At 44.8% G+C, this 12,650-nt stretch overlaps 1 protein-coding gene across 2 annotated transcripts in view; it reads right to left on the reverse strand.

The window, feature by feature from the left end:
- Window positions 1-12,650, reverse strand: part of GRHL1 (grainyhead like transcription factor 1) — a 37,750-nt gene that overhangs the window by 15,759 nt on the left and 9,341 nt on the right. For both annotated transcript variants that reach the window (XM_072926368.1, XM_030270060.4), the window contains exons 5-8: window positions 12,390-12,466; window positions 11,422-11,578; window positions 10,847-10,958; window positions 9,798-9,892 (exon numbers count right to left, since the gene is read on the reverse strand). In XM_072926368.1, coding sequence (XP_072782469.1) covers window positions 9,798-9,892; window positions 10,847-10,958; window positions 11,422-11,578; window positions 12,390-12,466 — 441 coding nt within the window. The remainder of the gene's footprint in view (window positions 1-9,797; window positions 9,893-10,846; window positions 10,959-11,421; window positions 11,579-12,389; window positions 12,467-12,650) is intronic.

The following is a 12,650-nucleotide window of genomic DNA, read 5'->3' on the forward strand; positions in this document are numbered from 1 at the left end:
GCTTACCAGCCACACAAAGGCCACTGGGCTGAAGGTAGAAGAGTTGGTCTCAGCACAACAAACACATGTTACTACAGCAGAGCTGCACAGGTATCCCATGGGAATTTAGGATTGCCTATCAGATGCCAAAGATTATCCTCCTACTTTAGAGTCTCCTCATTTGATTAGCTTTGGCTTTATGCAGCTGACTTCATTTTCATGCCATTTAAATCTTCAGGACTCTAGGCAGGAGATGACAACTAAAACCTAATCACATCTCTGAAGCAACAGAGAGCCATCCTGTCTTCTCCTGTTTGTATTAAACAATTTCAGCTCAAAAGGAACATCTACTTCTCCCTACCCATCCCGTAACTCCTATTTTTGAGTAACTTCAGGTTGCCTCAAGTTTCACAAAACAGAATTTTAGCAAACAGCTTTTCCAGTTTCAGCCAAGTTCTTAATGTACAGGAATATTTGACTTACATTAGAAATGAAATGTAAGGCCAAGTGACTGCATCAGCTACATCCCCACCCCAAAATTGCCAGAAGAAAGAAAAACGTAACCACAGAAGTTGCTCTGCGTCTTCAGCCTGCTGAGCAAGATTCCTTTTCATGTGTCCAACCTATTTTTCTAAGGGCAGTTCCGCATTCTCAGCTATATTAAGATTTGTTGTTACTTTAAAAAAAAAAAAAAATTTTCATCTCACCTCCCAAGATTCAACATAAAGACAGCACTTAAAAATAGAGCACTGTCAAGCCTGGGCACTTACATACATGAGTCAAGCCCTCAAAAGTCACGCAGATTTTCTTTAAAACTGAGATTTGTAAAGGGATTAGAAGTCTGTTCTCAAGTTATTTTGCTTGCTTGGCAGTTGAGCCTCTATATTTGACTACATATGTCTAGGCTACCACATATCCAGGCTTTTCTCTCTAACCCAAGGCAGGCTTTATTTATTCCCTTTTTTTCTGTTGACTTTTTTCCATACTTTTTCTAACTCCATTAAAAAAAAACTGAGATACTCATTGAGGCAAATGGCTCTACAATGGTGGCATATCAGATAAAATAAAACAGCATGAAAACTGTGAGCTGCTACAAACTGCTAACCTCCCATACCTGGAATTCACCCCAACACTCTAAAGCCTCTTTTCCCCAACACCATGCTGGGTTTTCTGCTGCCTTTGGGGGAGCCCAGCTGCACACAACAAAAGACTGAAGGCAGAAGGATTAAAGCACCTCCTCTGGGATCATGCTGGAAGTTAGCGTGGGAAGAAGTCAGACCTCATGACTTCTCCGTCTGCTTTAACCATCCGACCCCTCATGCCCCTCCTCACCTAAGGTGGGAGGAACACACCGTGCCTACATTCAAATCCACGAGGAACAATCTTCCATTTTCATAATGCAGAACAAAAATTAATCCGACAGCTCTGCTGTGTGCCCTCAAGGAAGGGCAGCAGAGACAGCCAAGTTCTTTCCACACAGCACCTTTTTTTAACAAGATCTGCCTTTCAAACAAACCAGGAAAAACAGACATAATTAAAGGGCAATCAAAGCACTGCAGGAACCTCTCTGTCAGTGAGATGAAAGATGCCTTTTTTAAATGAAGGCTTGCATACCCAGATCTCTTCTCCTCAGTTTATCTTGGACACTGTACTCTTCTGTCACACAAAAAGCACTAGCAATTCTGATGAGTCCAAAGGCTACATATGCAGCAGCTATGCCCAGTTGGAACAGAGCAGTGTAGGTTCTCACCCGTGGCTGCCACAGGCAATGGGGAGCAACTTGTGTTAGCACACCATGAACTCTGACCAGTCAGAGCAAACACAGGCATGGGTAGCACCATCCTGCAAAGTCCTGTACATCCTTCTAGTAAGGACCTACACAGGCAGGCTTGGGACTTTTCCAGGCTGATCACCTTGCTCCACGTTTATTTTGTTTCAAGAGAAGGCAGGAAAATCGTATTATCGCCTATTTATGATCCTTTATATTTCTGTGTTCAAAGGATTAAGACATTACTCAACAATCCAAGTCCATTGGATATTTCTTTCTCTATTGTGAATTCAGATAAAAACCTTAGCTCTTTTCTCACACTAGTACACAAAAGCCTCTCAGTTTAACCACAGATCTTAGAGATTGTCTAGTCCAGCCCCCGATGCTATGGGCAGGGACACATTTCACCAGACCAGAAGGCTCAAAATCCCAAACCTGGCCTTAAACACTTCCAGGAATGAGGCATCCATAGCTTCTCTGGGCAGCCTGTTACAGTGCTTTAGCACCTTCACAGTAAAGAATTTCCTCCTAATACCTGATCTGAATATGTCAGTTTGAAGCCATTCAACCTTGTTCCATATCACTGTAAGCCCCTGTAAAAAGTCCCCCTCCAGCTTTCTTTTAGGCCTCTTTTTGGTTCTGGAAGGTGTTCTAATGTCTCTCCAGAGCCATCTCTTCTTCAGGCTGTACAACCCCAACTCTTCAGCCTGTCTTCATAGGAGATATTCCAGGCTATGTCATATTCAGTCCATGTTATATTCAACTTAAAATTGTCAGTATGCTTTGGATCTTGGATGACTGTGTTTGTACAGAATACAGCGTTTGGAGCCTACAACACAACAACCAGAGACAGGTTAAACTGCAATGAGCTTCCTTCCAGGGAATGCAACTGCTTTTCTTGGCCTTGGCTAAACAGATTCAATGTTATGCCCAAAATACAGTAGGCAAAGGGATTCCAGTGGGTCTAGAGACCATTTTCCTGACACAAAGACAGCGTCTCCCCCTCACATAAAAAAAAGTTAACCAGAAGCTCAAAGTTTGTAATTTCGACACTGATAGATGAAATAATATGGTTTCTCTAAAGGCTTGGACAAATATAAACCCCAGTTATTTTCTAAAGATTTGTCCCCATATGTTTCCTCTATGCTGCAAGCTGGTTGGATGCAAAACATCTCCTGTCCAAAAGCCTTATGAAGTACACCAGCAGAGTTCCAAGCCCTTCCAAGAGGCAGAGCCATCAACCTGGGCACTACCTTGTGCCAATGCAGCTACGTGGCTTCCAAGATCTGGGTGAGAGCCAAGCAGCTTCGAGTGCAGGCTGGGCAAGCACAGGTCTGCCTGTGCACATCCACGAAGGCATGTCCAAGAAAGCAGGGCTGGGAAGACTCTTCTGTATTTAGAAGAAAAAAAAACCCCAAACCCACACTTTGGTAAGATCACCTGAGAGGTGGCTAATCTTACTGCTCTCACATTCGTTTCTTCACCTCCCACGCACACCACAGGTTTTGCATCAACAGGAGGTGAGCCAGTAAAGAGATAAAAAATTGGGCAATTCATACACCTGTGGGCTCCTCAGCTGCCTCCTGCTTTTGGGATCGGATGCTCCAAAAAAGGCTTGTCTGGCAGACGGGTGAGAGGGCTGCATCCACTCCATCTCTGCTCAGGCAGACCCAGCACCATCCTGATTGCAGCCCAGAAGAGCATGTTTGCATTCAAACCCACCAATCCCAATTTGAGTGACTGACACAGAGGCCATCATGGGTCCCACACCATGTCAAGGAATGACAAGTGGGAAATAAGATCCACCTCCAGATAAAAAACATCCTCCTAGCAAGTTTACTCCATCAACAAAACAAAAAAGAATGGTAATGAAAGGAAAATACATATTCCTGCTCACAACGAGCAATGCTGATTGCTATTTCATCCTGTTCTGAGGCAAGGAAATATAGGAATGTCTCTGCTCACAACACTTGGGAAACCCGCGGATAATGGTTCCCAGTCCTACTGATGCTTCCTCCCACCCGAGGCTTTGATAAGATAAAACTGCTGGGCCAGGTTTTGTTAGGTTGGTTGGAAAGAAACTAAAAACAGCAGTTTGGCAAAAACACTGACAACACGTTGAAAAAACCCAAACAACAAATAAACAACAAAAAAACCTAACGCACCTCCCCACACCAACAACACAAGTCTCCAAAAACAATGACAAAAGCTGAAACAAAACACAAACCAGAGAATTAAGTCTATAAAGGCACAAAAATGGCCACAAAGAAGGAGTTGCCATCAGGTAAAAAAGTAATAGAGAAAAGGGAAAAGAAAAACAAAAATTCACCTCCTAGTTTTCTCTATAGAAAAGCTAATGTCAAAAGATTTTCCTTTCAGCTTTGGGAAACACCCTCTGAGCTCATACATGGAAGACCAAGACAATGGCCAAGGCTTGGGACACAAAGTTCAGATAAAATACCAGGTTGAAAACTTGCTTCTAGTTGGCAACGCTTAAAATCAAGGGTGGCATATGCTTGTTTTCCAGAACAGCCAGGACAGAGTAGGGAGAGGTCAGTGTTAAGAGGCAGGTAAGCAATACTTGCTATGACTTTCCTATGTCACTGCTCCAAAGACTGTGTGTACTTGCCTCAAAGTATTTGTGGTCTGCAGCCTTGGCTTCACACCAATCTCTTTCCTTTAAGTATGTTTGACTCATCACATTTCATAGTTTCATTTCCAACTAGTCAAACCTGCCCCTCCTCAGTGCTGCTGAAGGTGGCAACACCTTCTTTAATGAGGCATATGACTGCTGCTTCATTACAATGGCATCCATATAAATGTATGCAATATTTATCAATCAAAAAAGTTTAAATTCTTCCTATAGTGAACATCAAGGGAGGATTATGCTAGAAGAAGCTCTTAAAATAAATCAGTAGTGTACCACCCAGCCTCACTTCAAGTAGTAGCAAGAGATCCACCCTCTCTGAAAACTGAACTCCTCTAAACAAAATAATCTTGCCAACACATGGGAGGATATGCCAAGAAGATGACCCTTATTGCCTAATTTTCTATTTCAAAAGGCTATTCCAAATTAGATGTAAATAACCATAATATTAGGACCATTCCACTCTTATTGGACAAAAAAAAAGTAATAAAAAAGTACTGTTTAATTGCTCTGTCATTCAGAGCACAAATTAGAGACACTACCACATCTTCCCTTTGGTGAAAAGGCAGCAAAAAGCTCTGTCATGATATTCTTAAGCTTGAAATGCCTGTTACACTCTCTCCATGTATTCCCTTTTAGTAGAAAGAGTCTTTTCACACAGTATCTGGCTTACAATGCCTTTTTTTTTTTTTTTTGGAGGGAGGGAGTAAAGGAGTAGGAGGACAATAGAACCCTTAACATGCAGTGACATCATTTTTGGCTACAGTCCCATTACCCAGCCTATACCAAGGCAGACCAAAGACCTCCACAGGGGCCCTTCTCTGGGAGCTGCTGGAAGCAATGCTGCTTTTCAGCAGGGGCCCATTGGGAAGAACAGAAGGGGTGCTCCAGCTACAGAATTGGGAAGGGAAACTGCTCTCATTGTGCAGTCAACAACTTGCCCTGTTCAGACAAGAGGCCTCAACCTTCCTGCTCCACAGAGCAAGAACTCGGACAGTATTTGAGCAAAGCAGGATCCAGTAAAGCCAGTTAACCCTGGGGAAACCAATCTGTCCAGATTGTTCAACTGACCTGAGAGCAGGCCATGTCCCCAGGCCAGAACTAAAGGACAGGATTTGCTTTGCAGCCTAACGGGTAACCCAGGAGAGATAACAGAACAACAGTCAACATTATGAAGAGCAGTATGAAATGTGCATTTAACTGCTCACATAGTGGCAATCTTCATTAAAAAGCCTTTATTGGGTTCCAACCAAGAAAAGGAGAGCCCAGCATGTTGTACAGACCTGAGAAGAGATGGATCCCAGCCTCAAAAACCCATGTCCTGAACCTACAACCATTTATTCTGACTGACATGGGGGACAAAGACACAAAAAGGGCTGCAAGGATTCCTTTCCCTACTTCTAACATCCCCACATTTCAAAGACAGCCAAGCCTGCTCAGTCAACAAGAAGGGGCAGATACCTCTAGAGAAAGCTGCATCCCAGCTCTAGACACCCTGTCCCTAATGAAGTCATAGACGCAAAAGATGACGAGCTTGTGTTCAGACATCTAAAAGCTTCTTTGCAGGAGAAGAACCCCACCTTGACTGTCTGCCCACGGCAGACATCCATCATGGGGTGGGAAACTGTTTGAAGTCTCCACAAGCCTCAGGGTAACTCCAGCATTACCTGCTGCATGCAAGTGAGTATCAGCTACACATCTCATCAGACTCATCAGATCATGCTTCCACTCAAGCAGGATGGCTCCTGATTGAGTAGCTACACTGGCTTTCTTAAATACCCCATGCAACAATCCACCAGTTCATCAACTAATTTTCCAGTCCACCCTCTTCCCTTTTCTTCTCACAAAGCATAATTGTCTCCCCATTCAACTATTCCCTTCCCCTGCTCTGTCAGGAGATGGGATCAGATCTCATCTCTAATACAGACATCTGAAAGCCCACCTGAATCACTGCTTCCCTACTTCACAGTGTCTCCTGACAATCTTTCTAATCCCGACCTCACTCTCCTTCAAATCTCAACGGCACCACTTCAGGGCAAGTTGCCTCTTTCATAGTCTGGCCTTCCTCCCCACCCCTTGTTCCCTTCACTGTCTCAGAGCAAGGAGGCTTTGGATCATGGCCCTTTTCCAGCTTGAACACACTCTTACAAAGGTCAGAGAATACTTAAACCAGCCTCTGCCGGGAAGCAGCAGCTTCCAGCAGCTCCTGTGATATCCCAAAACAACAGAAGAGGGCAGAGAGGAGCTGCCAGAAAAAAGCACATTTGCTCTAAAATCCGTGGACACAGTCTGGGCCCAGAGTGGGAAGGGTCTGTCATGCATGAAATACCCCTGATTTCTACAGCCAAGGGCTCACGAACAGCACAGAAATGCTGGGACAACTCCAGCCGTGCAGAGCCAGGCCTGTCCAATGTGTCCAGCAACCAGAGCCCTGGCCCTGCTCTCAGCTCTCCCAGCACAATGCAACTGGGAAATACTTGTTACTGAGGGCATCTCAAACATCCTTTTTCCATCCCACAAATCCACAGCTGTGAAATCCACAGAATTTTCCTTGTTACAGAAGGGGCAGATGACTTGTATTGTATGAAGAGTGTTTCTTCACCAGAAAGGCGCAGTTTACTAAACCCCCTTAGTGCCCCAAGGGCACTGGCAAAGCACTCTCAGGCAGGTGACACCCTCCTGAACAGACACAGTGGCAGAGGTGCAATATTCCTGTACATCCCCACAAGAAGGTAAGTACGTAGTCCCAGAGCTGCTAAGGGCAACTCCTTGTGACAATATGCTATTTCTGCCTTAAATCTGACACACACCCTGCGTGTCCAAATGAGGAACAGACACAGGGCTTCATCACCTCCCATCTGACATGGCTGCACAGGATCAAATCATTTCCATAGCAAACTGGAAGCAAAAGCAAGAGGGAAATGGCAGAAGCAGCAAGCCCAGAAGAATCACCTGGCTCTGGTCCAGGTAACTCCAGGGCTCAGGAAGCAAATTTCTAATGATCAAGGCTTGCTGGCTGGTTAAATATACTGTCTATGCAGCACTTCTGCTGTCATTTATATTTAATGACTGTATTTATTATTGTGAAGGAATTTCTGTAACATCAGAAACTCAGCTCTATCTATTCCTTGCTTTATTCATATGCTTTAAGACTGCTGTCAGGGGTTGGGGGGCAGGGAGAGAAAGAAAAAGAGCAAGAGCATACAAGGTAAATGAACCATGCAATAAAAATTGTTGAAATTGGCTCAGACATCTCCTGATAAGATCACAGAAGCAGAGAAAGAACTGCAGCTCTTCTGGTGAGAAATTCCGTCACTGACAAAACACATCCACTCAGGGAAAAAAATGAAGTTAAACAGACACTTAAGCACATGAAGTCCTTGCCAAAAAAGCCAACTTTTAAAATACTGAATTCGAGGGTATTTTTGTCTTAACATGATTCTGATCCCAAGAGTCAAGGCTTGCACATTTGGTATCAACAGTCCCCTCTGAAAGTTCATATAAACCAGGACTCAGTATATGGATCTCACACACTAAGAGTGTGAATCTGGAGGCAAATTTGCCTCTGTAGCTAAAAAAAATCAGTCCATCTCACAGCTCCCCACACCACTTCATCCCATGAAGTTCAGCCCCAAGGTGAAATATTACCATGAGTGTGCTTAGATCTTTTCAAGATGCTATTGGCAATTTCATTATAGACTGAAACTATTCATTCAGAGATCTGTAGAGTAGCTTGGCAATAGCCATCTCGTAGGAAGGGATGGCTTTCCTTGGGGCAGCCACAAAGTCCTCAGCACCAGCTGTGAGCCCTGCTTCTGAGTTTATTGCCCATCCCCAGTGCTGCAGAGTGGCTCAGCCAGCAGAGAGGCAGCTGCAGAAAGCACTTCCAGCTCCTTGAGGACTTGTATTGTTCTGTCTGCATGATCCACCCCTGTGTGCAAATCCTAATCCCTTGCATACCTCATAGACACTGACTACCTGGGTTTGTTAAATGTTTGACTTGCTATGGCAGCAGGATAATACTTACTGACTCCTTTTGACAGCTCTTCTGTTTGTTCACAGAGTGAAGTGCTTCATGTTTTAGAGATCATGTTAGCCTTTTAGCATCCTCCAGGAGGTAAGGCCCTCCCTGCCAGCCCTCTCAACCTGACTGAAGCCAAATCTGGTGAAAAGGGAATCCAGGCACCCAACACCAGCCTCAAAAGTAATGTCCCACATACTGCAAAGCAGCACTTCCAGTAGCAGCATACACAAGCTCCTCACTGCCGTCTGCTAAGCATTCCAAACTTCTCCCACAGAGCTGAAATCCAACAGCAGTCCCCATACAATATTTTCTCCATGGCCCTTGTGCAGGACAGAGCACAGTTTGTAGTGACAGAGAGCTCCATGCAGTGACACCAGCCTTTGCTCCTCCTGCAGAGCAGGAGCACACACAGCTCGAGAGAAGGAGCTGTGTTCTTTGCTCAGAGTTCCCACGTCCCCCCAAGCCAGGCTCTCCCTGGACATGGCACTCTGCAGCCATCAGTATCTTTTCCCCATGATGCAGGTGACTACTACTACTGCCAAGGAAACAGGCAGTCTCCAAAAATGAACATAAACTATTCCCAATTTTTAAAGAAAACCCAGGCAGTAATGAAATTCTCAGAAGAAAACTCCTTCACTTTGACTCCAGCAACTAACCAGCGAGAAATACCTTTAGAACTGAGTTGGCCCCACACTTTCACCAGCTTCCTTGAACCTAGAAGACACACAAGCCTTTTCCAGAAGCCAGAGTGGCTCAAACAGCTGTAGTTAGCTACTAGCTAGGGAAGCTTCCTGTACCTACACACCTACAAAAGCACCCACAGTTCTGAGGAAAGATCAAACCAGAGTTCACCAGGAGGTTGTTCTAGTTTGAAATAGGTCACTGGGTGTTGGGATGTGCGGTTTAAGCAACGCATGCTTTGGGAGCTGGGAGGCTGCAGCTGCTCCCTCTCTGGAGGAAGGCAAGCCCATAGGCAGCTGCTCCCTCTCTGGAGGAAGGCAAGCCCATGGCTAGAGCTCGGCTCCCCAGCAGCTGCCCCCGCCTCCCGCGGGCATCCTGGGGAGGCCGCGCTCGCTGCCAAGCCCAGCTACGCTCCATCACACCTCCCGCACCACTTCATCTGCTCGGGAAACGCTCGTGCTTCCTTCTGTCAGTACTTGTCTCTCAGGCAGGCACTCCTGCCAAGAACCCTAAAGCAGTTGCAAAGCTCTCCCAGTTGCACATGCAAACCCTCTTAAGAAACTCCCAGAATGTTTTGCCTAATGTAAGAGCGTAAACAAACTTGTTACATGCTAATCACCAGGTAGGCCACACACCCTTCCCTTCCCCCAGCCCCTGAATCTGCTAAAAGGACAGGAAATACAATCGTGGTCACATACCTTTGCTTCCTCGTTGATGTCCCAGGTGAAGGATATGGCGTTGTACGCGATCTCCTCAATGTTGCTGATGGTGTTGAAGCTCTCCTTGTAGTCAGCTGTTGGAAAGAAGGGCTCATGAGGGAGAGGAAGAGATATTACCTGAATCCTTAATCACATGAAGCAGCCAGAAACTGTAATTCTTCAGCAGCCCCTTGGGGGCAAAAAAAGGCTGAACTGTGCCTTAAGAATGGATCTTTAAAGAGCCTGGAAATGGCTCTCACACACAAAAAAAAAACCCCTCAACAAATAGGAGGAAAGAGCAAAATGGGACTTGCAAAAAATTGAAACTAGAAACTCCATCGACAAAGGCACATCCCAAATATGAGGTGTTCCGTGCTATGTGCGGGAAACTCTACCCTGTATGGCAAGGACATAAGCTCTCAATAAAACTCCTTCAATAACAAACAAAGATTTGCATGCGCGTCTGCTTTAAGTGCCAGGTGATTAATCCCTGCTTTGATTCACAGAAGGAAGGGACGAGGAGTACAGCCCAGCCTTCAGCCAGAGCAGGCTGGAACCCAGCCAGCCTCAGCCTGGTCTGGAGGCAAGTGGAAATTTGCAGTGTCTTCTTTTTTTACATGTACCAAAGAAGAGTTGTGAGCAAAGCTGTGGGAAGGAGGATCATTAGTCTTGAGGTATTTCCACAAGGATCTTGTCCTTTGAATAAACACAATATTTAGGACAGCCACTGAGACTGCAAGCTGTGATTTAGCTACAAACACCAGGATATTCTAAAAAAACCTGTTGTCTGGAGGGGACTGTTGGATCTCCCAGTACAAAACCCTAAACCCCACCAATCAAAATCCTCTAAAAAATCAGCTTCTTTAATGAGTGCTAAAAACTACAGCATTAGCTCCAATAACAAACTGTCTCTGGGCTTTCAGCAAAGCTATGGAAAGCAGAGAGAGGGATCCAGAAGTTCCTTAAAATAACAAAGCTTTAGCAGAAAACTGAATCTTGCCAAGGAATTATGTCTTAAGTCTGACATAAGCAATGAGAGTGTTCCTTACCTATGTCAATGCATCTTTGTTTGGCTGTGTGCTGTCTTGAGTGCCAGTATTTCCAGTGCCTGAGCTGATCTTCCCTTGTTTTGTCTTCAGCAAACACAACCATAATGACACTCTGAAAGGAGAGAGGGAAAGATTAAAAAAAAAAAAGCAAACAAAAACATGAAAGAGAAATAGAGCAATGGCCAGAGAGTACATTTGGGTTGGAGCTTTAGGCTTTTCCACTTGAGGCACTACAGGATACCTGGCACACTGCTGCCAAACAGGAAGGCAGACAACAGCACTTTCTGGGTCATAAACAGAGATGAGCAGAACTGCTCTCCTAACTAGAATTCAGGGATCTCATTCCAGGTGTTGCATCACCTTTACACAAGTGCTGACACCACTTCTTAACAGTCTGAGCCAGGATGGGCTGGTCTGGCAGTAGGTGGACAGCAAAGGAACGAACACTGACGTAAGAGCACAGCTCAGCTGGCCTTTGTGCTGATGCTCTGGTCTAGATTGCTACACTTCAGAGAGTTTAAGGTTACCATCGTACACACCCTTGCTCCCAAGAAACCACAAGGGCTGCCACTCACTCGGACTTTACTGATGGGGTGATGGATTCCTTCAGTGCTGCTGACTTCTTTCAGTGTGATTGGGTAAAATTGACCTTTATTCAGGTAAGTCATTGTGCTGTCCCCAGGCTTCTGTCGGAGGGACTTGGAGGCTTCCAGAGTGTATTCAAAGTTATTCCTACAGAGTGAAGAGGGTAGTGATTGCTAAGGCATTTTCCTGGAAAGCTGATTAAACATCCCACATTTAATTTGGAGAAATTCCAAAGTTGTTAGCTGACTCATTAAGCCATCAACAGGCAAAGAAGTTGGAAAACAGGATGAGTCCCCTTTTCAACCATTTCCTTCATGAATGAACACTTAAGAGAAGTTCTTGGCAAGGTAAATCCCAAGATACATCAGCAGGCAAGACTGAAAGATCCCTACTCACGCTGAGAGCAGCAAGCTACCCTCACCAAAGAGAAAAGTATCTATTAGCAATGTAATTAAAGGCACAAGCTAAGAAGCTACTCTGTGGCCATCACCCTCTTGGTCAACTGCAACTACCAAACAACTAATTTGCTCCCCTCCTCTGGAGTTCAGGTGAGTTTTATTTCTCCTATTTTTGCTGTAGATTTCCAGCAGACTGAGAGCAAGACAAGCACACCAGGGAGAGGGGCACAGCTGGAAGCAAACTTCTAGATAGTATTGCCCCTTCCCATGGGACACAGATTTGGTGCAAGGACCATAACTGAAGATGGGTGGTATTTCCAGTCCTCCAGGTCATTTTCCCTAAAGTATTTGTTTTCTTTAAAGATACAATTGTATCTTTACAGCTACAATTTTCAACGGTGAAATTCAAATTAGCAGACATAATTGTGGGTTTGAGATCCACAGCCCCCAACCCCCCCATCCAACTGTGACTCAGTGCAAACTGGCATGAGTTGTATCGCTTGCTCATGGACAACTAAGAGAATAGGAGGATACGGCAAATGGGAGCCTAAAATCATTACCCAGAAATGCTGTCAAAAACATAATCTTCTGAATTCATGTTGGCCATTCGGAGATTCAGCTCAGTAGGAAAGAAAACCTGGAGTAGACAAAACAACAATTAACACTGCAGCAAAAAGAGAAGTCAATAGTAAATAGATACTCCTTACCACAGAACTTCTGTCAGGCAAATTGTTCACAAGATAACAACTGATTTTTGGTTTCAACAAACAAGACAGTTGAATAGTGTTTTAATCCAAAACTTTCGGGTGTCAACTAAGCAA

The sequence above is a fragment of the Taeniopygia guttata genome, chromosome 3 (assembly GCF_048771995.1).
Source record: "Taeniopygia guttata chromosome 3, bTaeGut7.mat, whole genome shotgun sequence".
Classification (NCBI taxonomy): Eukaryota; Metazoa; Chordata; class Aves; order Passeriformes; family Estrildidae; genus Taeniopygia; species Taeniopygia guttata.